The sequence below is a fragment of the Mastigoproctus giganteus genome, chromosome 13 (genome assembly GCF_048544385.1).
Source record: "Mastigoproctus giganteus isolate SK-2022 chromosome 13, ASM4854438v1, whole genome shotgun sequence".
NCBI classification, from domain to species: domain Eukaryota; kingdom Metazoa; phylum Arthropoda; class Arachnida; order Uropygi; family Thelyphonidae; genus Mastigoproctus; species Mastigoproctus giganteus.
The window spans coordinates 101147495-101173220 of NC_143587.1; the positions used below are offsets into that span (position 1 = coordinate 101147495).

The 25726-nt window shown below is 36.5% G+C and overlaps 1 protein-coding gene across 1 annotated transcript in view; it reads left to right on the forward strand.

The window, feature by feature from the left end:
- LOC150076307 (synaptotagmin-10-like) overlaps positions 1–25726 on the forward strand; it is a 157016-nt gene that overhangs the window by 110912 nt on the left and 20378 nt on the right. The window contains exons 6-8 of the mRNA XM_090387492.1: positions 11142–11262; positions 15384–15555; positions 21770–22387. Coding sequence (XP_090243618.1) covers positions 11142–11262; positions 15384–15555; positions 21770–21962 — 486 coding nt within the window. The 3' untranslated portion in view covers positions 21963–22387. The remainder of the gene's footprint in view (positions 1–11141; positions 11263–15383; positions 15556–21769; positions 22388–25726) is intronic.

The window sequence follows — 25726 nt, forward strand, 5'->3', positions numbered from 1 at the left end:
TACTCTTAGTATTAGTGTACATACACCTGTTCTTACTCGTAGTTACTCTAACACCACCCATGTATTTACTTGTTCCAGTACCTTGCTTTCCAGGCTGCTGCTCATTCCAATAGAAACATTGCAAGAATCACTTTCACCTCTGCCTGTGGTTACTATTAATCCATTAGTCTGTGAATCCCCCCCAAGCCAGCAGTTTTCCAACCCACCTAACACTGCCTCGATAGCATTAGCAAATATTATAGTACACTTTCTATTTAAGTGTATCCAATCCCTGTAGAAACAATCTCTCCTGTTAATAAGCACAGACCACGCTCAAAAAAATTCTACCCCATGAGCCTTGCACAATCTCTCCAGGGCCGAATTGATGAGAAGGCTCTCATCATATATTCCCTCCTATTGTGTCTTGACAGAATTGCAGACACTTTCAAATTTAACCCTAACTCGAGACTTTTTTTCAACATTGACCTGTACTTGTTAAGTAAATCTGCAGATCTCCTACTCTTCATGTCATTAGTGCCAATGTGTATAACAACATCACCCTTTGTGCCTTTAAAAATGAGATCTGATCTACAACGTCATCAACTTTTGACCCTGGCAGACATACCCTGGTCCTATTCTACCTATCCTTTTTGCACAATATATTTCCCATCTCCCTGACAATAGAGTCACCGACAATAACTAGCTCCTGTGGGACCAGCGTATTCTACCCTAAAGGTTGCCATTGTGTTGCCTGATGCACAAGAATGAGCTCTGATGTTGAGTTGGGCAGCTGAGAGTTTGATGGGCCCCGATTTCAATTTCTTCGAGAGCATCTACCCTACTCCTCTTCAAACTCTCATAGATGCCCATCAGAATGCTGAGTTGCCACCTAATTTCTTGATACTCTGTGCACCTAGCACACATAAAGACATACTCCTTGGCTAGATCACATCCTGTTCCAGATAGGACCTCAAATATTTCAAAAGTTGCACATTTTTTCAGGCTGTGATGAGTTGGAGAATCGCCCCTTCTGTTCTCCCCAGAGCCACAGCACTCCCACTACTTTGTGCACGATTCTTTGCTGCTCTAGTCTGGGGCATGATTTTTGCTTAAATATGATGAAATTAATTAACAATGAAAATTAATAAGGTTGATAAATTTAATTGATTAATCTACTATTCTATATTTGACTATACTAAGCTAATGCAGTAATACATATTCCACTATATAGTCTTACCTTATATCTTGGCTATCAAGTTCGAGATATACACTATCAAGCTACGCTATACTGTAATTAACACAATATTAAATTAGCTACATCCTTAGCTAAATACAAAAGATATATCCCCAAAAAGTGATTAAAACCTTCAAAATACTTCATAAATTTTATGGGTAAAATAGTTAGCATATTATGGGGACAATATTGTGTAAAACAAACAGGCAAGGAAAGAAGGAATAAAATGTGCACAGTTATTAACACAAGATTACAAAGAATGTTGAAAGTTTTATTTGTTCTCTGCAGTTATCCATCTTCAGAATAAGACTTTTTTAAAGATAAAATTAGAACAAAGATGATCTACATGGCCCTGAAAGAAGAGAATACTGACAGCTGGATACTGAAAGCTTCTAAGCAGGTTTAATGGTCATATGAGAAGAGTTTTGTTTTTATTTATGCACAAAAGGCATTGCAGCATTAGTCTATCATAATTATAAACATTCCATGGAGGAAAAGATGCAGATTTACAGAAATTGCATCTTTGATCACAGCTTGCCTGATTTAAAGGATGCAGACCAGAGCCACTGGGAGAAGTTTCTCTGCCCCAAACCAAGCTTAGCTACTACCTGAAAAGTCCATTAGGAGTGTGTAATCAATAATGGGAATAAATCACTCTGGTCTGGTAAATGAAATTGAACCCAACCTTTCATAATAGTAAGTGTATAGCTACTACATGCTAGTTAACTTTCTAACTACTGTAATATTTACCAACTGAAGTCACCTGGAAAGCAGTCAGCACTGTATGGCACTTGTGCTGTAAAGAGAAGCAAATTGATCAGAGTTCAGTGCAAATGGTAAGCAGTTCCAGGTATAGCTGAGCATAAATTTAACAGAGTAAACAAGAGAACAAGTATAGCACAAGAATTTGGCATGAAGTCAACCAGAGTCAACTATCACGATAGGAGGGAGTATATGATGAGAGCCTTGTCGATCAATTCGGCCCTGGAGGGATTGTGCAAGGCTCAAGGGGTAGAATTTTTTTCAGCCTGGACTGTACTTGTTAACAGGAGAGATTGCTTCTACAGGGATGGGATACACTTAAATAGAAAGGGTGCAAGAATTTTTGCTGATGCTGTCAAGGCAGTGTTAGGTGGGTCGGAAAACTGCTAGTTGGGGGGGATACAAGGACTAATAGATTAACAGTAGCCACTGGCAGAGGTGGAAGTGATTCTTGCACTGCTTCTATTGAAATGAGCAGGAACCTGAAAAACAAGATGCAGGATATTTCAGAGACTGCTGGTAGTCATTGCGGTACAAGTAAACACATGGGTTGTGTTAGGGTAGCTAAGAATAGAAACAGGTGCATGTATACCTGCGTGTACACCAATGCTAGGAGTTTGGTAAATAAATTTGATGAATTTGAGGTATTGCTCAAAACATCAAAGGCAGATATTGTTGGGATATCAGAGACGTGGTGTCACACAGATATAAGTAATGCGGAACTGGAATTTGGGGAATACAATGTGTATAGAAAGGATAGACAGGACAGGAGGGGAGGAGGAGTTATGCTATTAATTAAGAAACACATAAAGTCCAAGGAAGTGAAGCCAGTCGACATCGATGGACAGGGCAGTATCGAGTCAGTTTGGTGTGACATAAGCATAGGGAAATCAAAATTGAGAGTAGGAGTGTGCTATAGGCCTAATGACTCTGATGAGTATAATAAGATATTGTACAGAGAAATAGAGTGGGCCAGTAAATCAGAGAGTCTTATAATGGGGGATTTTAATTTCCCAGATATTGACTGGAATTTGTGGGTTGGTCACTCACACACTAGCAAGGCTTTTGTGGATTTATTGGATGATTGTTTTCTACATCAGCATGTTCGTGAGGCAACAAGAGGGAGCAATACTCTTGATCTGATTATCAGTAGTGATTCTTCATGCATTAAGAATCTGCAGATAAATGAACCACTAGGTGGCAGCGATCACAGTGTGTTGAAGTGGGATTTACTCAAGGAGGTAACTACCATCAGAGGTAAAGGGAAGGGTTTTTGTTTTCGCAAAGGCGACTATGATGGTCTGAGACAGTATTTAAATTCTATACAGTGGGACGAACTGATGATGTTACCAACAGCAAACTCAAAATGGGAAGCATTCAAGGAACTAATCTTGGAGGCTACCAGGCTTTACATACCAACTAAGAAATATTGTTCAAGGTGTAGGCCTAAATGGTTGTCAGATGAACTAATGAGACATGTGGCAGAGAAGAAAAATGCATGGGATACATACAAATTAATGGGTGACATGGAAGCCTATGATAGATATAAGTTGGTCTGTAACCAAGTCACAAAGGAGATTAGGCAGGCAAAGGCAGACTACGAAAAATCCTTGGCAAAGGATGCAAAGAAGAACAGAAAAGAGTTCTTTACATATTTGAACTCGAGAAGGAAAGGGATGAATCAGATTGGTCCACTGGATATTGATGGGTCAACAGTTGAGGATCCTGCTCAGGTGGCTAACAATCTAAATGAGTATTTTGCATCTACATTCACGCATGAAGAGTTATTCAGGAAGGAGAATGATGTAGGTAAAGTAAACATTGGCAGTGAGCTGGATGATTTTGTAATAACTGAGAGGAAAGTGGAGGAGAGATTGTTGAGGATAAACATAAAAAAGGCACCTGGGGTGGATGGGATCTATCCAGTTATATTAAAGGAGGCAGCAAAGGAAGTATGCAAACCCCTAGCCATAATTATGAGAGCTTCTTTGGACTCAGGGGAGGTACCCATAGACTGGAGATGTGCAAATGTAACCCCAATTCACAAAGGAGGATCAAAGGCTGACACAAGTAATTATAGACCTGTTAGTTTAACTTCTGTTCCAGGTAAATTAATGGAGGCACTGGTTAAAGAAGCACTGCAGGAACATCTAGACAAGAATTCAGTTATAGCTCAGACGCAGCATGGTTTTGTTAAGGGCAGGTCTTGCCTGACCAATTTGATTGGATACTATGATGTAGTCACAAAAGAACTGGATGCAGGAAATAACTTTGATATTATATATTTGGATCTTAGAAATGCTTTTGATACTGTTGCACATGGAAGACTGCTGCACAAATTGGAGCAGTGTGGCATTGGAGGCAAATTGCTGCTATGGATAAGGGGATGGTTGAGTGGCAGAAGACAGAGAGTGGTAATCAATGGACACTGCTCAACGTGGACTAATGTTATTAGTGGAGTTCCTCAAGGTTCAGTGTTGGGTCCGTTGTTGTTTTCGGTGTTTATGAATGATATTGATGATGGGATATCAAGTTTAATGTCCAAGTTTGCAGATGATACAAAGGTTGGCAGGGTCGTTAAGGACACTACTGATGCTATGCTGCTGCAACAGGATCTGGAAAGGTTGAACAGATGGGCTGAGAGGTGGCAAATGAAGTTTAACATTGATAAATGTAAAGTATTACATATGGGAAACAGTAACCCCAGAGCAACGTATCAACTCTGCGGTACTACACTGACAGTGGTGGAGAATGAAAAGGACCTGGGGGTAATTGTGCAGGCAGATATGAAGTTCTCTGAGCAGTGCAGACGAGCTGCAAGAGTAGCTCATGGTGTCTTGTCAATGATATACAGGAATTTTTCTAGCAGGGATAAGGAGGTGATTATTCCCTTGTATAAGGCAATGGTTAGGCCACATCTTGAGTACTGTATACAGGTCTGGAGGCCTCATTTCAAGAAGGATGTAGAGCTTCTGGAACGGGTACAGAGAAGGGCAACAAGATTAGTGAATGGAACAAAGGGTTGCTCTTACGAAGAAAGGCTTAAGTTTTGCAAATTACAGAGTCTGGAGACTAGGCACCGGCGAGGTGATCTGATAGAGGTGTATAAGGCTTTGAATGGTTTGGGCATGCTCAATGCCAATGGGATTCTTCATCTTGCTCAGAATAATCACCTCAGAGGGCATAAATTCAAATTGAGGAAGGACGGATGTCGGACAGATGTGCAGAAATTTGCCTTTGGCCAGCGGGTGGTTGGTTGGTGAAACCGACTTCCATCACTTGTTGTTGAAGTTGATAGCCTAAACAAATTTAAAGCTCAACTGGACAGGTATTTCGAACGAACGGAGGGGTGAAATGGGAGTGGAGTTTTTTTTTTTTTGGCTGATGCTGAATAAGCTTGCTTTCTTGCATCATATGCCTCTACTAATGCTAATGCTAAATTCCCAACTTAGCCATTGGCACCCATTTGAATTCCAAATGGGTGTTCTTTTACCACAAAGAAATGTGGTAAAGGAACTTTTGTTGAAGTGGTAAGGAGAAGAAAAAAAGAAACTGGATAAGCATCAGTTAAAGTGAAGTATGGCATAAAGTTACAAATTCTGCCAATAATGTAGATAAAGTCAATATGTTTGACTTCAATTACATATGACTTTAGGCACCTCCATGGGCAGGAGCAGCAATGCATAGCACACGCTTCTTGATTAGACTGGGGTTCGAGCCCGTAACCACGAAATACAGAGGAGGTGGAAAGGTCAGGGAATGACCACAGCATATCCCCGGAGCAATATGGCCTTAGTTGCTAATGCTCCTAAAAACCAAATAAACAAACAACAACATATGACTTTATAATAATGCTTTAATGTTAATCATTATTAAGAAACAAATATAAAACTGAATTTTATTATCTATATTTATAATGATGGACCCAAGTATCATATCAAACTTGGTTCTCAGTACTGTAAAAATTCCTATTTGGTTCCTCAGTACTATAAAAATAATACCATATATTTCTGCTTTAGATTTATATGAGGGAAGAATTAAAAGTAATAGTAACGTGTAGTTTTTTTTTTTTTTTTAGTTGTTGGTGCATCGACTTCTGTGGCCATTATGCACCTCCCAAGGGTTTTGCACGAGGCGGGATTCAAACCCGTGACCTTTGAGTTGCCAGGCAGGCACTTTACCCACCTGGCTTGCCCGGTCAGCTAACATGTGTAGTATACCAAGACAAGTTTTATTTCATGAAACATTACATACCTTCATTGTAGGCTCCAGCCATGTGATCACCTTCATTCTAACTCTGTACTCTGTTATAATTCTTGCTTATAGACTGCCATGGGACTCCTCCCCAGACTATGGAACTTCTTATCTCTGGGGGAGGTTAGATTCTTTCCTTGAGAATAGATCACAGTCACATGGACTCAACGTTCAGGGAGTAGGGAGGATGATGTTAGAGTTCCTCACTGCCACCATATCAAAAGTTCTTAATCAGAAGCACACGTTGACATGACACACAAGTAGTGAAGTACCAAGAGTGAAATGTGGATGCTTTTGTTGCACCACAGAACACAGATGATGCTCCAGAAATGATTGGTAGCACTCCAAATTGACATGGTTGCTCTCTGGATTGCATGGCGGAAGATTACACCACTGATATTGTAAGCAACAATGATCAACATCACTTTAACTGTACTGGATTCCTAGTGAAGTAGTTTCTTTTCAAGTGGAGAACCTGGATAGTATTATTTGTACAACAAATAACACTATCCAGGTTATCCAGGTCATTTCAGTTTGGACTTGTAAGCCCATGCTTCTCTTTGTGGTTCTCTTTGTTATGATACCATTCAAGGAAGGGAGTTGGAAATAGCATATCTGGAACTTTTGCTATTTAGTAAGGTTGTGTGATGCAATTTTACACATTCTGTCAAGGCTTTTAATGATGTGACAAATGGTGAATTAACTTAACTCAACCTCCACAACCGATTGCTGCATTAGCAAGGGTACATGATGCAAGAAAGCAAGCTTATATAGCATCAGCCAAAAAAAATTTTTTTTTTTTTTACCCATCCCCTCACTCCAAATGTCAAGTTCTTCCTTGAATCTGTTTAAACTATCAACCTCTACAACAACAAATGGAAGATTTTTCCAGCAATCAACCACCCGCTGGCTAAAGGCAAACTTCTGCACATCTATCCTACAACAGTCTTTCCTCAATTTGAATTTATGCCCTCTCAGGTGATTATTCTGAGCAAGAGGAAGAATTCCATCAGCACTGAGCATGCTCAAACCATTTAAGGCTTTATACACCTCAATCAGATCACCTCACAGGTGCCTAGTCTCCAGACACTGTAATTTGCAAAACTTAAGCCTTTCTTCGTAAGAGCAACCCTTTGTTCTGTTCACTAATCTTGTTGCCCTTCTCTGTACTCATTCCTATAGCTCTACATCCTTCTTAAAATGAGGCCTCCAGACCTGTATATCTCAAGGTGTGGCCTGACCATTGCCTTATACAAGGGGATAATCACCTCCTTATCCCTGCTAGAAAAATTCCTGTATATCATTGACAAGACACCATGAGCTCCTCTTGCAGACTGTCTGCACTGCTCAGAAAACTTCAGATCTGCCTGCACAATTATCCCCAGGTCCTTTTCATTCTCCATCACTGTCAGTGTGGTACCACAGAGTTGATACGTTACTCTGGGTTTACTGCTTCCCATATGTAGTACTTTACATTTTTCAATGTTAAACTTCATTTGCCACCTCTCAGCCCATCTGCTCAAATTTTCTAGATCCTGTTGCAGCAGTGTACTGTCATTAACAACCCCGTCAACCTTCGTATCGTCTGCAAACTTGGACATTAAGCCTGATATACCATCATCAATATTATTTATAAATACAGAAAACAACAATGGACCCAACACTGAACCCGAGGGACTCCACTAATAACATTAGTCCACGAAGAGCAGCGTCCATTGATTGCCACTCTCTATCTTCTCCCACTCAACCATCCCTTTATCCATAGCAGCAATTTGCCTCCAATGCCACATTGCTCCAATTTGTGCAGCAGTCTTCCATGTGCAACAGTATCAAAGGCCTTTCTAAGATACAAATATATGATATCAAAATTATTCTTTGCATCCAGTTCCTTTGTGACTACATCATAGTATCCAATCAAATTAGTCAGACAAGACTTCCCCTTAACAAACCCATGCTGTGTCTGAGCTATAACTTGTCTTGTCTAGATGATCCTGCAGTGCTTCTTTAACCAGTGCCTCCTTTAATTTCCCTGGAATAGAGGTTAAACTAACAGGTCTGTAATTACCTGTCTCCCTTTGATCCTCCTTTGTGGATGGGGTCACATTTGCACATTTCCAGTCCATGGGTACCTCCCCTGAGTCCAGGGAAGCTCTCATAATTATGGCTAAGGGTTTTCTTACTTCCTTTGCCACCTCCTTTAATATAACTGGATAGATCCCATCCACCCCGGGTGCCTTTCTTGTGTTTATCTTCAACGATTTCTCCTCCACTTTACTCTCAGTTATTACAAGATTATCTAGCTTACTGCCAGAGTATAATACACCTCTGGCATTCCCCTCCCTGAATAACTCCTCATGTGTGAATGTAGTTGCAAAATATTCATTTAGTTTGTTAGCTACCTGAGCAGGATCATCAACAGTTGAACCATCGATATCAAGTGGACCAATCTGATTCATCCCCTTCCTTCCAAAGTTTACATAAGTAAAGAACTCTTTTCTGTTTTTCTTTGCCAAAGATTTCTCGTAATCTGCCTTCACCTGCCTAGCCTCCTTTGTAACTTGGTTACAGACCAGCTTATATCTGTCATAGGCTTCTGTATCACATGTTAATTTATATGTATCCCATGCATTTTTCTTCTCTGTCACATGTCTAATTAGCTCATCTGACATCCATTTAGGCCTAAATCTTGAAAAATATTTCTTTGTTGGTATGAAAAGCCTAGTAGCTTCCAAGATTAATTCTTTGAATGCTTCCCATTTTGAATTTGCTGTTGGTAACATCATCAGTTGGTCCCACCGAATAGAATTTAAATACTGTCTCAGACCACCATAGTCACCTTTACGAAAGCAAAAACCCTTCCCTTTACCCATGATGGTAGTTACCTCTTTGAGTAAATCCCACTTCAGCACACTGTGATCACTGCCACCTAGTGGTTCCTGTATCTGCAGATTCTTGATGCATGAAGAATCACTACTGATAATCAGATCAAGAGTATTACTCCCTCTAGTTGCTCCCGAACATGCTGCTGTAGAAAACAATTATCCAATAAATCTACAAAAGCCTTGCTAGTATGTGAGTGACCAACCCACAAATTCCACTAAATCTCTGGGAAATTAAAATTCCCCATTATAAGACACTGATTCACTGGTCCACTATTTCTCTGCACAATTGCTCATTATACCCATCAGATTCATTTGGCCTATAACACACACCTACTCTCATTTTTCCTTTCCCAGTGCTTATGCCACACCAAACAGACTCAACATTGCATTGTCCTCCAACATAAATTGGATGCACTTCCTTAGATTTTATGTGTTTCTTAACTAACAGCATAACCCCTCTTCCCTTTCTGTCCTGTCTATCCTTTCTGTACACATTGTACTCCCCAAATTCCAGTTCTGCACTGCTTATATCTGTGTGACACCATTTCTCTGATATCCCAACAATATCTGCCTTTGATGTCTTGACTAGCACTTCAAGCTCATCAAATTTATTAACTTTACTCTTAGCAGTGGTGTACATGCAAGTATACATGCACCTGTTTCTACTCTTAGTTACTCTAACACAGCGCATGTATTTACTTGTCCCACTATAACTCCCGGCAGTCCTGGAAATCCCCATTGCCTTGCTTTCTGCTGCTCAATTGCATTTCAATAGAAGTAGTGCAAGAATCACTTTTACTTCTGCCAGCGGCTACTATTAATCTATTAGTCCGTGTATCTTCCACCAAGCTAGCAGTTTTCCGACCCATCTAACTCTCCCTCACTAGCATCAGCAATATTCTTGTACCCTTTCTATTTAAGTGTATCCCATCCCTGTAGAAGCATTCTCTCCTGTTAACAAGCACAGACCAGGCTGAGAAAAATTCTACTCCTTGAGCCTTGCACAATCTCTCCAGGGCCGAATTGATCGACCAGACACGATAGGAGGGGCAATAGCTTGACCCTCCTATCGTGTCTGGGCAGAATTGCTTGTTTGTTTGTTATTTGGTTTTTAGGAGCATTAGCAACTAAGGCCATATTACTCCGGGAATATGCAGTGGTCATTCCCTTAACCTTTCCGCATCTGGTGGTGATGGGCTCAAACCCCGGTCTAATCAAGAAGCGTGTGCTACGCACTGTTGCTCCTTCCCACCTGGCTACACTTTCAAATTCAACCCTAACTCACGGCTTTTTTTCAGCATTGACTTGTACTTGTTAAGTAATTCCGCCGGTCTCCTACTCTTAATATCATTAGTGCCGACGTGTAGAACAATATCACCCTTTGTGCCCTTAAAAGATGATATCTGCTCTTTGAACATTGTCCATCATGTTCACTTCAAGCAGTACCTATTCATCTGAGATGGTGGGTTGTCCTACATGTTTGTTATCCTGTGCACCATCCTGATCATGGAAAATGCTTTGACCTGTCATGTGATAACTCAGCACAGTAACACAATCACCTTCTTACAGACCAAAGAGACAGTCTTTCACCTCTATTTTGAACCAGGAATAGTCCAACTTTGTAAACATGTCTTAAGGTTTTGTATTATGAGAAGCCAACTTCTCTGGCTTGTTCTCTTATACTCTACTACCATACAAACATGAATGTAACTGTGTACATTCAACACATGGCTACCTAGTAGCACTGTGCACAAACAGATAGTCTGCAACCATCCTGTGCATTCAACAGCAATTCCACTACTTTACATGCACAATGGTGAAAAGTGACCTAATGTAGACAAAAATATTTTTGCTTCTAATATTTTTGCTTATAAAAATTACTTTGTTATTAAAACCATTTATGTTGGTGAGTAAATTTTTTCCATTATTATTTCACAAAATTACAGTTCTTACATGAGTAAATGACATTACATTCAAAATTTATTTACATGATTTAATTTCCCACAATATCTTTATTACTTTCTATTAAGGAGAAAGTTGATCGTGGGGAACTGATGCTTTCATTATGCTATCTACCTGCTGCAGGAAGATTAACAATCACAATTATAAAAGCCCGAAATCTAAAGGCTATGGATGTGACTGGATCATCTGGTAAGCAGCAAAATAATATACTGTAATTCTAAAAAAAAATGTTTGTTGTTTCCACTCACAAAAATTCAAGAAAAAAGGAGTTCAGTCAGTTTATAAAGCTAAATATCCTGAAATGCATTTTTTTTTTCACTTATCATGAAATAATTTGATAAATATTGCTTATCACAAGAATAGAAACACTGTGCAGATATAAAAGATACAGAGTCTTCCTTTATACATATCTCTCAACGTGCAAATTCTTTAATCTTAAGACATTAGACCTAACATTAGTGCATTTGCATCATTATTACATAGTTGAATTTTTTAGACAAACCGAAGTTTGTACATTGGCGTCATTATTGTAACATCTCATATTGTGAAGTCCTTCATAAGTTGTGCTCCTTATACTTCAAATAAGTAACCCCGCCCCATTAACTGAAAATAAGTAACTATTGTTGCTTATTTTCAGTTGAGTACCACCACTGAAATAGCAGTGTTTCAAAGCTGTTTGGGTTCTCATCAGTGACATGGTGGTATCCAGAGGTATAAGGGTTGACAATCCAGTTGTGATTCATTTACAAAATATGAGAGATGCCAAAAAGGTGTGCTTCTTAGATATTAATAATATTTTAGGGCAGAAAACCTCAAACCATGTAAAATTCAAACTATGACATTCATTAGCATTACTAACCACCCACTCACTGATGAGAAGCCAAACAGCTTCGAAATATTGTTGTAGTGGTGGTACTCAGCTGAAAATAAGTAACAGTAGTCTTCTCTTCTTGCATTACTTATCTGAAGTATAAGGAGGACAGCTTGTGAAGGATTTCACAATATGAGATGTTACAATAATGATGCCAACATACAAAGTTTGGTTTGTCGATCTGTCTAAAAAATTCAATTATGTAGTAATGATGCAAATGCAATAACTAATGTCCTAGTTTGAATTTTACATACTGCGAGGCTTTCTGCCTTAAAATATATGGGTATTGCATATGGTAATCCCAGATTAACTGTGTTAATCTGGGATTACCATATGCAATACCCATATGTTTTAAGCATAGTGGAATATGAAAGATATAGTGGAATATGAAAGAGATATGGCATAGTGGAATATGAAAGAGATATGGAGGTAGCTCTGCAATAATAATAATTATTATTATTAGCTATATGGTACAAGGAAGCCTGAGGCTTATGCTGCACCAGCCAAAAAAAAAAAAAAAATTCTGTACTCCCTGAGAGAGAGAGAGAATGAGAACAAGAGTCAGAAGTAGAAGGGAATCACCAAGAAAGAGAAGGATGATGATATCCAGCTCAGGACCCTAGGTGTGCCAAGCCCATACTCACCAGATGTGAGCCTCAAAGTTCTCTGAGCAATACAGACAGGGTGCCAGGACAGCTCATGGGGTTTTATTAATGATATACAGAAACTTTGCTAACAGGAATATGGACATGATTATCTCTTTTTACAAGGCCATGGTTAGGCTGCAACTTGAGTACTGTATCTGGAGACGTTATTTTAGGAATGATGTAGATCTGCTCTTCCCTTTCAGTCTATTTTGTTGTTTGTATTTTATTTAAATATTTCATTTAAGGGATTGTTTAAGGGAACAAAAAGAGTGCTCTAACCAAGAAAGGCTTTAGTTTTGCAAATTGCAGTGTGTGGAAACTAGGCACCTGCCATGCTTCCTCTTGCTGAGAATACACACATGAGGGGACATGAATTCAAATTGAGAAAGGATGGTTGCAGGATAGACTTGTGGAAGTTTGTCTTCAGCTAGCAGGGTGGTTGATTTCTGGAAATAACTTTTATCTGCTGTTGTAGGAGAGGGTGGTTTGAATAATTCAAAGAAAGACTAGAAAAATTCTTGGAGGGTATGGATGGGTGAAGTGTGTGTTTTTTTTTTTTTTTTTGGCTGATACTTTACAATCTTACTTTTTTGCATCATTTGCCACTACTAATATTAAAATATTATTAAACATTAGACTTAATTAAAATAAATTCTTATCCCTTATTTGTGTTTACATTATGTGGCAATAGCTTGACCACATAACTTACTTTTCAACTTTTGAAATGGATACTGGTTTCTATCACCCACTGTAAGAATATTTCTGTAAAAGCTTGAAATTTAGGAGGGGCGGGGAATGTTAAGTTTGATTTTTTTTTAAACTGTACTGAATTATAATAAAACACTCTTCATGTAAAGTATGATTTTAAGATTAAATACATGGTCTGAGAATGTTTAGTTTAATATTAGTGTCTGTATTTTAGTAACTGCATTTTCTTTAGAGGCTACCATAAATAATAGTAATAAAAAATAATAAATAAAATATCAAATTGAGAGAGAAAAACTGCAGATGGTGCTCTGCTCTTCCCTTTCAGTCTATTTTGTTGTTTGTATTTTATTTAAATATTTCATTATTTTTTAACCTCATTGTGTATCCATGTGGCCTTGTCTTATAAAAGATAAAATTGGGGGGGGAATAATAATTTTGATATCATATACTTGGATTTTTAGGAAAGTTTTCTATACTGTTGCATTTTCTATACAATTGGAGTAGTATAGCATTACGGGCAAATTGCTGCTGTGGATAACGGGATGGTTTAGTGGAAGAAGACAGAGTGGTAATCAATGGACACTGCTCTCTGTGGACTAATATTATTATTAGTGGAGTCCCCCAGAGTTCGGTATTGGGCCCATTGTTGTTTTCTGTATTTATTAATGATATTGATGAAGGTATATCAGGCTTAATGTCCATGTTTGCAGATGATACAAAGGTTGGCAGGGTTGTTAATGACAGTAAAACCAGGGTCTAGAAAAGTTTAGCAGATGGGCTGAGGTAGCAACTGAAGTTTAACATTGACAAATGTAAAGTACTGCATATGGGTAGGAGTAACCCCAGAGTAACATACCAACTGTGTTGTACTACACTCAGATTAGTGGAGAATGAAAAAGACCTGGGGGTAATTGTGCAGTCAGATATGAAGTTTTCTGAACAGTGCAGACAGGCTGCAAGAGTAGCTCATGGTGTCTTGTCAATGATATACAGGAATTTTTCCAAGCAGGGAAAAGGAGGTGATTATCCTCTTGTATACGGCAATGGTCACCTTGAGTACTGCATTCAGGTCTGGAGGCCTCATTTTAGGAAGGATGTAGAGCTGCTGAAATAAATAGAGAGAAGGGCAACTAGACTGGTGAATGAAACAAAGGGCTGCTCTTATGAAGAAAAGCTCAAGTTCTGCAAATTGCAGTATCTGGAGACTAGGCACCTGCGAGCTGATCTGACTGAGGTGTATAAGGCCTTGAATGGTTTGAGCAAGCTCAATGCTGATGGGATTCTTCCTCTTGCCTAGATTACTCACCTGAGGGAACATAAATTCAAATTGAGGAAAGACAGTTATAGAATAGATGTGCAGAAATTTTCCTTTAACCAGCATGTGGTTGATTGCTGGAATAAACTTCCATCTGTTGTGGAAGTTAGCAGCTTAAATAAATTCAAGGTAGAACTAGATAAACATTTGGAGTGAATAAATGGGGAAATGGGATGGGTTTTTTTTTTTTTTTTTATGTTTTTGGCTGATGCTGTATAAGCTTGCTTTCTTGCATCATATGTATCTACTAATGCTAATGATTCCAAGAACAAAAAATTATTCATTACATATTTGAAAATGAAACAATATTTATAATATTGTTTTACAGACCTTTATTGTTTTTTTTTTTTTTTCAATACTAAAAAAGAAACAGGCAGAATCTTGTGAAATTTTTACAAAATGCTTTAGAAAACTGGAAGTTGGAATCTGAAAAACTAATTATTCAAGTAATCCAGATTTTAAATTATAACTTTGCTAGCAAAATTTCCACAAAAATAATGGTCTTAGTAAAATAAAAATGGGAAAGTGTCAGTCTCTTGAAAAAAAAATTATCTAACCATGTTCCAATGAATTTTACTGGAAAGAGCATTAAAAAAAAAAAAAAATTCATGTTTAACAAGCAGAAAATTTCATTATTCTGTTCTCAGCTCTCTGAAAAATAATAATAATTCATTTATTATCTTGGTGGTTGTTAGTTTATTTGTTTTAATTAATTTATTTTATTTTATTTAATTTATTTTTAAGTAAAACAATTATTGTTTGCTTACAGATCCATATGTCAAGGTTTCATTAATGTGTCAAGGTAAGAGAATTAAAAAGAAAAAAACAAGTGTGAAAAAGGCTACTTTAGATCCAGTATACAATGAAGCATTGGTTTTTGATGTACCAGCCGAAAGTGTTGACCATGTGGCATTAGTCATTAAGGTCATAGACTATGACAGGTAATGCACTAGGGAACTAGTTTTTCTGCACTGTCAATTTATGAATAGTATTTCTTTAGATTATTTAATAATAACAAAGGTAATTTTACTTCAGACAGTAACATTTACTAGCCATCAGTTCCATTAAAATATTTTTATACCTACTAATGAATACTGAAAGATAGTTGTATCACTTAATATTTTTATGTTCATTAGTTACATTTTTAGTATTTATGTCTTGTGTTGTAATTTCAAGAACTGTTTATTTTTAATCAATGTGTTATCCCTATTTTCATGGAAATGTGTAAGTACTTATTTTTATGAAAACACGTTATACTTATCCATATGAAAACAAGTTTATATTTTTGTACCAAAGTCTGAAATTTTCTTTTTAATTCATAAGATTCAATCAGAAAAAATTATTCCTTTCAGATATGCACCTCTTCCTGTGGAAGGAAATCACTCTTCAAGCCAATAAATGTCATAGCCATGAAATTCCATTTTGTTGGGAAATTGTTTAACTTTGTCCTTTAGGAATATACTAATATACAAGACATTCAAAGTATTACACCTTGAATTTCTTGAATATTCATAAAGGCAGTTTTAAGACCAAAGTATGTAACTGCATACTCATCAGACCAGGCATCTCTCTTTAAGTCAAAAAAAATTTGTAAGGAAATATTTGTTATGCCAAACTGGTAAACCAACAGGACACTTTTAATAATGAGTTGGCTGGAAATAATTCTGACACTGTTTATTCAAAGTTTAGTGAGTTCATTGCTGTAGAAGCTGGACCATATTAAGATCACAGATTAGAATCTTGTTTAGATGGGTTATGGGATGGTTACGTGGCAGAAGGTTGAAATTAACGGTTGCTCTTTGAATGGAATAAGTTTATAAGTGGGGTTCCTGAGAATTCAGGGCTGGTATATTCAATTCTGCTGATATTCTTAAATGATTATTGATGAAAGGATCTAAATGAGGTGTGATTTAATATTTGTAGAGGACAAAGTGTTTCACATCACACCTGAAAAGTGACTAATAGCCAGTGACAAGCAGTACTGTGGCAGACAATTTGGATACATTTCATCGATAGCCATAAATGACATATGTTTTAATGAAGGGTTTTACACTTTAGTATTACCAAAATAACCCGTGCTTCCATGGGTCAATTTGGTAATTTTTACCAAGCCTGCATGCAGTATTCAAGGTATGGACTAGACACTTCTTATGTAATGAAATAACCATTCCTTTGTCCCTATTGGCAAAATTCCTGTATATTATTGAAAGAACCTCATAAGCTATCTACACTATTCAGAAAACTTCTGTCGGAGTGTATGGTTACTCATCAGGCAGTTTGAAGAGTTCAACAAACATCAGGATTATAACATTTAACTGTTTATAAACATTGCCTAAAAATAAGCCTGGTGAGAATGGTAAGATAATGCCCATATAAGAAGAAACTTTGAACTTACTTAAGTTAACCCTGTACTTACTTAACAAGTACAGGGCAATGTTGAGTAATGTTCAGCACTGGAGAGATTGTGCAAGGCTCATGGGATAGAATTTTTCTCAGCATGGTCTATACTTGTTAACAGGAGATCATGATCCTACAGATATGGAATACACTTATATAGAAAGGGTTTAAGAATATTTGCTTGGAGGCCACACAGACTAATAATTAAAGATTAAAAATAGCCGAGGGCAAAGTTGAAAGTGATTCCTGCACTGCATGTACTGGAACATGCAGCAGTCCAGAAAGCAAGATACTGAAGATTTCAAGATCTGCTATGGATCATCTTGGAACAAGGAAATACATGGGCTGTGTTAGAGTAGATAACTCCTCCCCCCCCCGGTTGTTGTCTATAAAATAAAACTGCATAAAAAGAAGGAAGTGCAGTTTTATTTTATAGACGACAACCGGAGGAAAAAGCAGTGCACTTCTTCTTCCTCAAAGCATGTTCTTATTTAATGTAATGTAGTTAATCCTTTACCTTTACTTTTTATGATTTTAAACCCTAATCACGGATCTTAGAAGTGAGTACTGATTTAATAAGCTTTTGCTGGAAATTTGAGTAAATCGACAGAACTTCAAGCCTTAGCTGTATAATTATATGACTTTTGTGGATTTATTTATAGGTGACAGTAATACTCCTGATCTGATTATCAGAAATGATTCTTCATGCATTAAGAATCTGCAGATAAAAGAACCACCAGGTAGCAGTGATTACAATGTACTGATCTGGGATTTACTTAAAGATGTAACTACCATCAGGGGTAATGGGAAGGGTTTTTGCTTTCATAAAGGAGAATACTGTGGTCTCACACAGTTTTAAATTCTATACAATGGGACCAACTAATGATATTACTAACAACAAATTCTAAATGGGAAGCATTCAGGGAAATAATCATAGAAGCTACTCATCCCAACTAAAAAAAAAAAAAAGACCTAAATGGATATCATACAAACTGAGGAGACTTGTGGCAGAGAAGAAAAATCCATGATAATTTATACGGGATGCATATAAATTATCACATGATACAGAAGCCCATGGTGGATATAAACTAGTCTGCAATCAAATCACAAAGGAAGTTAGGCAAGCCAAGACAATGAGAAAACTTTGGCAAAGGATGCAAAGAAAAACAGTACAGACTTCTTTACTTAGGTAAAAACTAAAAGGAAGAATATGAATCACATTGGTCCACTTGATAACCTGCTCAAGTTGCTGACAAACTAAATAGGTATTTTGCATCTATATTCACAGATGAGGAATTCTTTCGGAAAGTGGATGCCAGAAGTTTATCAAACTCTAAATGATTTTGTAATAACTGAGAGGGAAGTGGAAGAGAAATTGTCAAAGTTAAATGTAAAGAAAGCATCTGGGGGTGGAAGGAATCTATCCAATTATATTAAGGAAGGCAGGAAAAGGGGTATGCAAACCCAAGCCCTAATTATGAATCTTTGGATTCAAGGAAGGTCCCTCTGAACTGGAGATGTGCAAATGTATCCCCCAATTCACAAAAGAGGATCAAAGGGTGATATGAGTAATTACAGACCAATTAGCTTAACTTCTATTTTAGGGAAAATAATGTTTGTTTGTTGTTATTTGATTTTTAGGAGCATTAGCAACTAAGGCCAAAATGCTCCGGGAAATGCGGTGGTCATTCCCTGACCTTTCCGCATCCTCCGTATTTGGTGGGGATGGACTCGAACCCCGGTCTAATCAAGAAGCAAGTGCTACGCACTGCTGCTCCTTCCCACCTGGCTACAGAGGCGCCAGAAAATAATGTAATCTCTGGTTAAAGAAGTGATGTAGGCAGGGCCGGATTTACATATAAGCTAAACAAGCTACAGCTTAGGGCCTCACATTACAAGGGGCCTTGGTTCATCTTAAAAAATCCTTTTTTTAATATTTTTACAGGTGAACTGTAAGAGAGAGGGGCCTAATATATGTTATAGCTTAAAGCCACAACAAGTTTAAATCCGGCCCTGGATGCTGGACCATCTAGGAGTGCAGTTATACTTCAGTCACAGCATGGGTTCATTATGGGGAGATCTTGTTTGACCTATTCGATTGGGTATTAAGATGCAGTGACAAAGGAACTGGATGCAAAAAATAATTTCGATATCAACTTGGATTTCAGGAAAAATTTTGATACTGTTACACATACAAGACTGCTCTACATATTGGAGCAGTGTAGCATTAAAAGCAAGTTACTGCTATGGATAAAGGGATGGTTGAGTGGGAAAAGGTAGAAAGTGGTTGTCAATGGACTCTGGACTAATGTTATTAGCGAAGTTCCACAGGGTTCAGTGCTGTTTCCATTTTTCTTTTCTGTATTAATGATATTGATGAAGGTGTATCAGACTTAATGTCTAAGTTTTCAGATGATACAAAGGTTGGCAGGGTGGTTAATGACAGTAATGAAGGTTTTGCTGCTGCAACAAGATCTAGAAAAATTAGGCAGATGGGCTGAGAAATGGCAATTGAAGTTTAGCATTGACAAATGCAAACACTGACATAAAGTGGTAGCAGAAATCCCAAATTAATGTACTAACTGTGTGATACTAAACTCAGTGTAATGGAAAATGAAAAAGGCCTGGGATAATTGTGCAGTCAGATGTGAAGCTCTCTGAGCAGTGACGACAGGCTTCCAGGACAGCTCATGGGGTTTTGTCAATGATATACATGAAGTTTGCTAGCAGAAATAAGGAGGTGATTATCCCATTGTATAGGGCAATGGTCAGGCCACATCTTGAGAACTGCATACAGGTCTGGAGGCTTCTAGGATGGTGCTGGAATGGATACAGAGTGGAATGGATACATTCTAGCGGTGCTGGAATGGATACAGAGAAGGGCAGAAAGACTGGTGAGAGAAACAAAGGGATGGTCTTACCAAGAAAGGCTTCAGTTCTGCAAATTGCGATGTGATCAGTTTGAGGTGTTTAATGCTTTGAATGGCTTGAGCAAACTCAATGCTGATGGGATTCTTACTCTTGTTAAGACTGTGCATGAGGAGACATAAATTCAACTTGTGCAAGGATGGTTGCAGAATAGATGCATGGAAATTTGTCTTCAGCCAATGAGTGGTTGATTGCTGGAACAAGCTTCCATCTGTTGTTGTGGAAGTGGATAGTTTAAATAAATTCAAGAAAGAACTAGAAAGCATGGATAAGTGAAATGGGATGATGCTGTATAAGCTTGTTTTCTCTTTTCTTGCATCATTTGCCACTACTAATACTAAAGAGCATTGTAACTAAGTACCTTTAGAGAGGATTGGATTGGGGTTTGTATGATCAAAAGATTTCACTTTCATTCTTTTACTAGTTGACAGTGCTACTTTCAATATGGGAAAAGATGCTTCTGAAGTTAAAGGTAGTCTGCATATCAAACTGGCATCTTACTTTTGCAATGTTACTTTTAGTAAAAAGCATCTGTGAATGAAGGTCATAGGTTTGTAGGTTTCCAAGCATAAACCCCTTTAGAACCTAATTCATATGACATCTTTAAATGTCAATACTAAGAATTTAATGAAGGCAGAAGTTCCTCTAGGATTTTCAAAACAAAAGAATGGTAATGTATGGATGAGTGATAAAAATATCCTTTGGAGTGTCCTATCATTTCCAGATACTAGAAAGCAATGTAAATGCTAGTGAAAAGATCTGGTAAAGTAACAATAAGTACTAATCATCTTAATCATGAATGTTATGACTACATCAATGCCTGCAGTATTTTTCAACAGGTATATATTGCAGTCAATGAGATCTTTCTGGTCAGTTGTAAAGAGGAAAATAAGTGCCAAAAGAGGGTAAATTGGGAGCTTGCAACTAGTAATTTACTTTACATCAAATCATCATGTGATCTAGTGACCAATTCTTAAAAAAGCTTGTGTAGCTTCCTATTCTGAGTTACATAATTTATCATATGGGTTGAATTCTGTTTTTCAGCTTATTAAATGCTACTCTAAAATTGACATCACTGACATTTCTTTTCCTAAGATATTTTGAAAGCTACATCTAAGGTCTGTTATAAGAAGATATTTGAAACTGGTGTAGAGAAGGACAGCTTTGCAATGGAATGTATTTCTTGAGGGGGTAAATTATAAATATTTCTACTTTAGCTAATCTTATAAGTTTACAGTGTCTTGATTTACATTGAATTAATTTCCTATATAATTTCTAGTCAAGTAACTAGGAGTAAGGGATAATTAATTTTATATATTAACTAAAGCTGAAGCTCTTAATAATCTTTTTTGGCTACTGTAAATACTGAAGGAACTCCTCTAATGACTCACATACTTTGTTGTCATTTAACATTTATATATCAGTTCATCTTAAATATTTTGATTTTATATTCTTTAACCTTGTATATAAAATTTACACCAAGTAGATCATGACAACTTTGTTGTCATACCAAATTATCTCTCACATTTTAATGAACTCTTATTTGGACAATTGTATATTGTGTTATTACACTAACTGTATCATAATCCCTTCTTGTTATGGGAAGAAAAACATGTCTTCTTTTTAAAAAAAAAATTAAAAAATAAAAATAAATATATTTATATTAAATAATAATAATAAATAATATATATTTCACTTCTGGATGGATGATTTAAGTAACAGTTAGAACAAAGTGCTCCATTTAAAACTATTCTTACTCATTAATATGATGAAGTATTACTTCTAAAACCTGTTTAATTATTAAGTGAATACTCTCTTAACTGTTTACAGGGTTAGTGCCAATGAATTAATGGGTTGCTGTGCCATTGGAGGTTGCTGTATTGGACAGGGGAGAGAGCACTGGCTTGAAATGTTGGATAATCCCCGTAAACCTGTAGCTCAATGGTATCCACTAGCTGAAACTCTACCACCAATGCAAGAGGAGGCAAGATCTTCGCCAGTCACCTGTCTAAATATGAGATGATTTTGTTGTCTCTGAAAGGAAGGCTATGTTGCTAACAAATCTCTGGTACTGAGAAGCCTGTAAACCGGAGACATGCTCACTTATGATGAGGGAGTATTTCTTTTACCTTCACTCAGATCTCCATCATACAATGTTTGTATGTGAAGTGGCATATCGGTTTATTTATGTTGTACACAGCAGCAAAATGCTAAAGGTAGACCACTAGTTTTTCTATAGCAGTATATAAGTTGATGTGTACAGTAGACTGTATATATATATATATATATATATACTTTAGGAGCAGCACACATGTACAGATTTTGCTAAATGCGGTTCACAGAAGGAAGACCAGCGTAATTGTAAAATTTAATGATATGCACTGTTATACTGAACATTGAGAGGGTAATGTTCTCTGAATTCTACAGGCACTGCACAAATTAATAAAGGTGGGTTTTACATTTGAAGAAAAGCATATATAAATTTTATGACTGTGTTACCTAATGAAAATGCTATTATAATTTTATTTAAAAAAAACGGCAATTAATCTGCAAATATAACAAATGCCTAGTTAAAAACTGTTTACAGGAGAAACCATTATATTAAACAAAAAAAGGGACAGGCAAAAATATATATATATACATATTTGTAACTATGTCAGAATGATTTTTATGGATGCTCTCAAATGGCAATTTACATAGTACACATATCTTTGATCAGTCTTCATATAATTAATATCACAAGTTTTCAATTATTTTTTTTCCTACTATGTTAAAAATAGTTTTTATTAAAAAAAAAGAAGTCATTCCATGTCAATTCAATGCATCACTCATACAAACTAAAACTGGATAAAAATTGTTAAAAATGTTATATCAGGCAAATGGAAAAATAAATTTTTTTTTTCAATTATTTTAATTTTTTTAACAGTTTAACTAGCCCAAAAATTTAATGGGAGGCAACACTTCAGTAAAATTCATCCATAGCAAGGGAAGTCATTAATGTGACATGGATGTGCATCACTTGATGAAATGGTCTAAACAAGTCATTTAATATAAACATCAGTTTAACATAAATATACTGCCCCTCTCACATGCACATACTGAACTGATGACACAGTAGGAATTCTGCTTGTGTACACACACACACACATGCCCACGCATGTGTGTGTGTGTGTTATATTTTTAATATCCTCTGCTAAAATCATTTAGTGTAACATATGTAACATAATAAATGATACAACTAAAAATATAAAAGCAAATAAAGTTTGTAAACAGCATCATTATCTGAACATCTCATATTGTGAATCCCTCTACAATGAGTTGTCCTAGTCATTACACTTCAAATAAGCAATGCTTCCCAAATAAATAAGACTATCATTTATTTTCAGTTGAGTGCCACCACCTAGACAGCACCAAAATTGTTTCTTCATTGGTGGACAGGTAAGCACCTTGAGTGAAAGAGTTAATGATGCAGTTGTGACTTGACTCCATAATATGAGAGAGTTTATAGAAGCTAAGTTTCATACACCTTTTTAGCATCTTTCATATTGTAGAGTCAAGTCACAACTGCATTGTCAGTTCTGACACTCAGGGTGCCAACCTACCAATGAACACCAATAAGGTGACAGTAATCTCTGAAACAGTCTGGGCGGTGGTACTCAACTGTCATATTTTAGGAATCATTGCTTATTTGAAGTTTTATGGAGAAGGGAAACTCCTGAAAGGATTCACAATATAAGGTATTCAAGTGATGGCATTTCCAAATGTTATTTGCTTATATTTTTAAAGCTATGTAAGTTGATACTTTGCAGTATTTACGACATAATTATATAGATTCTTACAGCCTAAAGCTTTATTTTCTAAAATTTTACAGAATAAATATTGATACAATATAATTATATGTTAAAAGGTTTGAAATGGTGAATTTTGGACAAAGTCATTAAAATGTTAATTTCAGTGTCACCAGGGGCTAACCTTTAAAACTAGAATATATGCATAATTAATACATGCTTTTCAACTTTTTATTTGAAACTCAAGCTGTCACTTTTTAAAAATTCAAAAAATGGGCATTTAACAGAATTTTTTTTAAAAAATAACATATATGTAATACTGTTATGAAATAAGCTTTTAAACAAGCCCAAAATTTGCCAGTACTTAAATTTTAGTCTCTTTGGAGGGGGGGGGGGGGTGAGAAATGGATGCAGGGATTATAAGAACATAGCATTCTTACCCTTTTTTACTGAATTGTAGGATGGTAAGGTTGAAAATTATAATTTTCTTGTGTTAATTTGACATGGAATTACCTGAAAGTAAACAATTTTGTCTACGTTAACCATTTTAAGTGATCACTAATGCAAATTTGTTGGAATTTTCCTATTAAATTTTAAACTGCAAACAAATGAGCTGCATAAAAGGAATAGCCAGTTATTTTCATGTAATATACAAGTTGGATATATAAAGGTGAAAAAGGATACCTTGAGTTTTGAGTACATTACAAAAAATGATGGCTGAAAACAATTAAAAATATAAATGACTTTTTTTTTATACATGTAAGGCAAGTTATGAAGTCTTAGTTCAGCTCAGGTTGATAAATTACACTCTATATCAAAATTATTATTAATTATACTAAACAAGAATTTGATGTTTAAAATAGAAAAGGCACTTTCATGAAATTTAAGTATGCTGATTTCATAATCACAGCTTGAAAAGTTGCATCACATCTAGATTTTTAAACATATTAGCATTTTTCTAAAACTTTTCCAAAACAATTTTGTCTGTATTGTTCTAGAAAGTTCTATGGGTATATATACCAAGTAATCATTAAGACAGTAATCAGTAACTTTCTGCTTCTTTGTTAATTGTTTTAATATATTGAATACAGTTTGTTTGTTTTTTATTTATTAATTTAAGCCATCCATTAGTACAGGACTGATAGTTGAATTATAATAAATTTATGTTTTTTTTTTAATTTTTATTTATTTATTATTATTTTTCTTAATTGTAGTATAGATTGTTTTTCGAATTAGCACACATATGTAAGGCTTTGAGACATCAATATGAGATTTGATCAACATGTTTGGGGACTGAACTAATATTTAGGAAATATTAGTTCATTACTTGGCAACTATTACCAATTATTGATGAAACTTACCAATGCTCTTGCAACTTATGGAAGCATTCCTGATAGCAGGGCCACCACAAGTGGGTAGGTAAGGTAAGGATCGCTTATGGGCGGCAGTTCATGAGAGTGCCGAAATTTTTTTTTTTTTTTTTGGTAGTTGTTGGCGCATCGGCTTCTGTGGCCATAATGCACCTCCCAAGGTTTTTGCAGTACTTTGATCCAAGCCCGAGGCGGGATTTGAACCTGCGACCTTTGGGTTGCCAGGCAGGCACTTTACCCACCTGGCTAGCCCGGTCGGCAAAATTTTGTTTGATATTGTTTTCTGATTGGTTAATGCTTATCAGTATTCAACATTTAGGGCGTCAAATTTTATTTTGCTTACTGGTGGCACATAGGAACACAGTGCTATTGCCTGATAGGCTTCTTTTGGAATTGTTAATAGTTCCCATTATCACATTCTGAATAAATTTCTTCTGTCACTGCAAACCTATGACCTTTCAAAGGAGCTCAATCTGGGGGTGGGAATTCACAAGGAGCAAAATTAAATGAGTATGGCAGATAGATGACGAGTGTGCTCCACAAGAAATTCTTGAATGGAAAAAGCACAGTGTGCAGGGGCATTGTCATCATGCAAATGTAAATTTTATGAAGCCTACTTTTCTAGTCAT